This window comes from Hipposideros armiger, unplaced genomic scaffold (assembly GCF_001890085.2).
Source record: "Hipposideros armiger isolate ML-2016 unplaced genomic scaffold, ASM189008v1 scaffold_595, whole genome shotgun sequence".
NCBI classification, from domain to species: domain Eukaryota; kingdom Metazoa; phylum Chordata; class Mammalia; order Chiroptera; family Hipposideridae; genus Hipposideros; species Hipposideros armiger.
The window spans coordinates 954433-959614 of NW_017731945.1; the positions used below are offsets into that span (position 1 = coordinate 954433).

General features: G+C 36.5%; 1 protein-coding gene across 1 annotated transcript in view; it reads left to right on the plus strand.

Moving 5' to 3' along the window:
* Positions 1-5182, plus strand: part of DST (dystonin) — a gene marked incomplete at its 3' end in the record, with an annotated part of 435221 nt that overhangs the window by 201127 nt on the left and 228912 nt on the right. Inside the window, exon 5 of the mRNA XM_019624589.1 lies at positions 2407-2468. Coding sequence (XP_019480134.1) covers positions 2407-2468 — 62 coding nt within the window. The remainder of the gene's footprint in view (positions 1-2406; positions 2469-5182) is intronic.

A 5182-nucleotide genomic window follows, 5' to 3' on the forward strand; every position in this document is an offset into this window, starting at 1 on the left:
ACACACACACCAGGGGTGCCAACAGAATGTATACAAGTGGATACTTTGGTCAATGTTGCTAAAGCAGTAGTTCACCATAATCAGAAGTGTCTGATGGTAACCACTTTGAACACCTCTTGTAATTGCAAAAGTCAAATGTGACTGGTATTTATCTTTTGTTATTGGTATATTATTGTGTTTTACAATTTTAATATGGTTTTCCTTTCTTAAAATGTGTACAATTTTTTTGGCACCTGTGTGTGTGTGTGTGTGTGTGTGTGTGTGTGTGTGTGTGTGTATTTTCCCGCTTGCCTTTGTCAGCATCTGTATTTTTTTAAATAAAATCTTGGCAATTTGATAGGTTAAAAAGCTTGATTTGTTATTTTATATTAATATTATTTGCTAGTGAGGTAGAGTACCTGTGGGAATTAATTTTTTTCTATGGATTATCTCTCTGCATATATTAAGAAGCTCATCTTTTTCTTTCCTAGTTTACTACCTCACACTTTTTAGAATGGCTATTAACAACAAAACACGTAATAACAAGTGTTGGAGAGGCTGTAGAGAAAAAGGGACCCTCATACACTGTTGGTAGGAATGTAAATTAGTACAGCCGCTATGGAAAACAGTATGGAGGTTCCTCAAAAAGTTAAGAATAGAGTTACCATGTGACCCAGAAATTATTCTTTGGGTGTCTACTCAAAAACCTGAAAATGCTTATTTGTAAAGATATATGTACCCCTAGATTCATTGCAGCATTATTCATGGTGGCCAAGACATGGAAACAACCAGAGCGTCCTTTGATAGATGATTTGATAAAGAAGATGTGGTACATATATACAATGGAATATTGAGGTATAAGAGAATACAAGGGGTCAAACATATGGTGACCAGGGAGATTTGACGTTGGGTGATAAACACTCAATGCAGTATATAGATGATATATTATAGAATGGTACACTTGAAACCTATATACTTTTATTAACCAATGTCACCCCAATAAATTTAATCAAAAAATGATTAACCTTGTCTCATAGATTTTTTTCCAAGCTGTTTTATTTTAATATTTTTGTTTATATTTAAATAATTGTATTGCAAAGTACGTAGTATATAATTTTAATAAGTAGAACAGGAATTTTCAAAGAAACTTTAGTTCTATTAAAATAGTTTAAGAGGGTTCAGGGATAAAGAATTCAGAAAGAAAAGAGATGAAGAGAGTGAGACATTTCTCGCCCCCAGGGAAAGGATGGAGAACATCTGACCTGTCGTGAGAGGGGATAGAAGACCACCAATGACAAACAAAGAAGTCTCCCTAGACGCAGAGAGGAAGGAGGAAGGAAACAAGAAAGCAGGGATTGCTGCCTAGAAGCAGGGAAGAAGAAAGTAGTGTATCTCTGAATGTTAGCTCTAGACGTGGGAAGACTATGATTCTCTTTTAAAATAATTATTTGATGAACCCCAGCTTTTCAATACTCTTTCTCTGTAAATAATAAGAAGCCTTCCCTCACCTTTCTTTGCATTGTTTCTGTAGTAACCACAAGGGCAGTATCACTCTCAATAGTAAGGATCTAGTTCGCTTGGTTTTTTTTTTAACCAGGCAATTTAAAACAGGGAATCTAGGAGAGAAGCAGTATGGTTAGTAATTAAGCCAGAGTCCTCTTAAAACCAAAGGACCAGATGTAAGTCCTGCCTATTATCACAACTTTAAACTATTTGCTAAGAAAAACGGAAAAGCAAAAAATAAATTATTTGCTGAATAATCGTGGAGAAGTCTTTTAATCTCTCTAAATCTTGGTTTCCTCTTCTGTAAAATGGGAATGAAACTACCAAAAGGGATGTAATACTGTGTTTCCCCAAAAATAAGACCTAACCGGAAAATAAGCCCTAACATGATTTTTCAGGATGCTCGTAATATAAACCCTACCCCAAATATAAGCCCCAGTTAAGATCGTCAGCCAGACATGACTGTTTGAATAAATGTAGATTTCTGTACATGAATAAATGAATAATGTAGATTGTTGGAGCAAAAATTAATGTAAGACCTGGTCTTATTTTCGGGGAAACACGGTATGTGGTGAAGTGCTTTGGAAAGTTCAGTGCCAGGGCTCACTGGAAGTTGTAAAGTTTAGGTTAGACATCTTCATGGTGGTGGTGGTGGTGATCGGGGGTTATACTCCAGGATGCACAGAGGACATTTGTTTAGTGGAGTAATGTTGGCAAATGTAACACTGGGAAGAGACCAGTCGGACAGATAGCTCTTGAACACTTTCTTACAGATAGCCTGCAGTTGCCAACACCTAACAAGAGAATTCAAATGTACTAAACAGTATTTTTTGAATACCTTATTTTTTGTTTATGTGCATAATTACAATTCTAGTCATAGATTATATCAACTTTATTTTATATCGTTTTTTTTCTCCCTTCTAGATGAACGGGACAAAGTTCAAAAGAAAACGTTTACAAAATGGATAAATCAGCATCTCATGAAGGTCAGTTTATATTTCTTTCACATTTTGGAATTGTTTTGCATACTTTATTATGCAGCAGTTGATTGTATGTCTCTGAAGCACAGCTTTTCAATACCAACTTGAAAATTTAAATTCTAGAGCATTTCACATGCGTTTTAGGCATCTATAATTACGTGGTGTGTGGCCTGCGGGTAAGAATGGAGGTGGGAAGATAAGAACCCAGTGATTACAATATTCTGTGACATTAGTAAAACTATTATTATTGGACTGTAAAAAATCTCAGCAGTTTAAGAAATATGTAAATATTACATGTTAGGGCATGGAAAAACTGCAATTCTCAGTAAGGTTTTTTTCTTTCAAGATTCAAACCAAGTTCTGGCATAAGATTTATGTGGATGGCAGAGGGGTAGATGAGAATAAAGATAGATTATAAAGACAGAAGTCTGGACTCATTTTATTTCTTGTACTAAGTATGACCCAGAAATTCATACTTATGTATACACTTCTCTGTGAAACAGTTAATAGTTGTGATTCTTAAAATAATATTTATTTGTGTGTCACGGGTCACTTTAAGAAACTGATATAAGCTCTCCAGAACAATACACATGTTCACAAAATTTGCATACCATTTCTTGGAGTTACTAGATTCCACTGAAGCCCTTCTGTAAATCTCAGTTAAAGAACCCATAGGAATTCACAATTAGTCATTTTTTTCCCCTTTTATGGACAGTTGTAAATTGGAAATAGATAATGTTTTAAGTCTAATGTTGGGGATTTGGAAAGAGTTTTCTCACATAGAAACATTATTTAAAATGTGGTTGTATTCTTAAGCTATCCTACAATTCCTATTTAAACCATCATGTAGCATTGAAGTGTTACCAATAATATAATAGCATATAATAACCTTCTATAAAAATGATTCGTATTTTAGGGGGCATATCGGAATTACCTGAGAGGCATTTAGTTTCCTCTCTTTCACCTCCCACTGACAAAATCCTTTCCCAAATCCTGATAGGTCCTTCAGGGAGGCCATGTCACCCATTTTCCAACTGAGAATCACTTCTATAAGGGAGCTTCTGTTACTAGTGGGGGCTAAATCCTCCGGTGTGTTGGCAAAAGATAAGAGGCTGAAATCCTCTGCTTTATGATCCTTTCAGAAGAAATATATTGTGAATTTTAATGAAGGATATGAGCAGTTTACCTACTCTCTTCCAAGCTTTTGCCTCATCCTACATGTGCCATGCACACAATGTGAGTGGTACTCTTTTCTACAGACTAGGGTAGATACGGGCTGATGTGAGCATCGGGATGTGGACCTTTGGAGCTGAAGGCCCTGATAGGATTTTCCTATTTCTGAGGGGAATCCAGGGAAAGCAAGATTTTTGATGAAGAGGTACCCCTGTGGGGTGGCTGGGTACCTAGGGGTGGGCATATGGTGGCACAGAGAGTTACCGCGTGTCTTGCGGAGTGTAACTGTTATGGTTTCAGGTAGGTAATCAAGTCACAACTACTGGCAGTGAACACCAGAGAGAAACAGAAGCACAAATGAGGATGACTCCCATGGGAACCGTAGCACTGGCACTAGACAGATTTATTGGGGACCCGCCATGTGTCAGGCGTGCTGGACTTGACCATTCATCTTATGGGTAGTTTATAAATTGGATGATTGAGTATGTGTAAGGAGACTGACTGCCTTTGCTAAAAACGTCAGAACATTAGTTGAGCGGTTGAGGACAAAGGCTGTGTTACTCACTCCTAGGGCCCATCCAGTGGCAAGAGTATTCTAACTGTATGTAATACACATTGCATATGTTTAGTTGTTCCAACAACCCACTAAGGTGGTTTAATTTAGTGGCTACACACGTAGCTTTCAGAGTCAGATAGCAAGGGTTGAAATTCCTGATTTACCTGGAATGTGCAACCTTCTTTGATAAAATGACAAATCTCAAAGATGTAAGTCTTAATTTTGCTTCCACAGAGTAAGAATTGGGAAAATAAATATTTTAGGCACAGCAGCCAATGGATAGATGCCAGTCCAACTGATTAGGGTTATAGTTAAATGAACTTGTTCGTTTCTTGGAGTCAGAATTTAAAATGAGCTCTTATTAAATAAAGAGCTGCTTTATGGAGGGGGGAAGTTAACCAGTATAGTCTTGGCTAACTCCCACTTACATTTTTGTGCTATTTGTTCTAGAGTCAGCTCTAGCCTTTCCTTATAATCTTAAGAATTGTGCACTGACATAAATGGGATAAAATAAATAGTATCCCATTCAGCTTTCACCTAGAAGATATGAGACTCTGTTAAGTAATAACGCAAAACTCAAATATGTGAGAACATAGTTTTGTAATCTTCCATTCTTTTTTGCCTAGAGGTTATAGCATTAACCTTAAGTGACAAATAATAATTAAACATCCCAAAACATTTTGGGGCACCGGGCTGTTAAAGTTTGTGTTGTTATTAGTTAACCAGAGTCAGTTCAGCCTTCATGTGATCGTTTCCATGTTTGACCCAAGTGATGATGAAAGGAATGTTGTACTATGTGGTCAACCTCATTTTGTCTCACTAAAAGGAATGTTGGACCCTTTTGTTGTCGGTGGCCATTTGGTTATAATCCAATTGGTGGGAAATACAAAATAAGTATATGAATTTTAGGTAAAACTCTTACTATTAGAAATATTCTGTATTCATTTTCTTATATTCTTCTCTTGAAATATTGAACATATTCAGAGAGAAA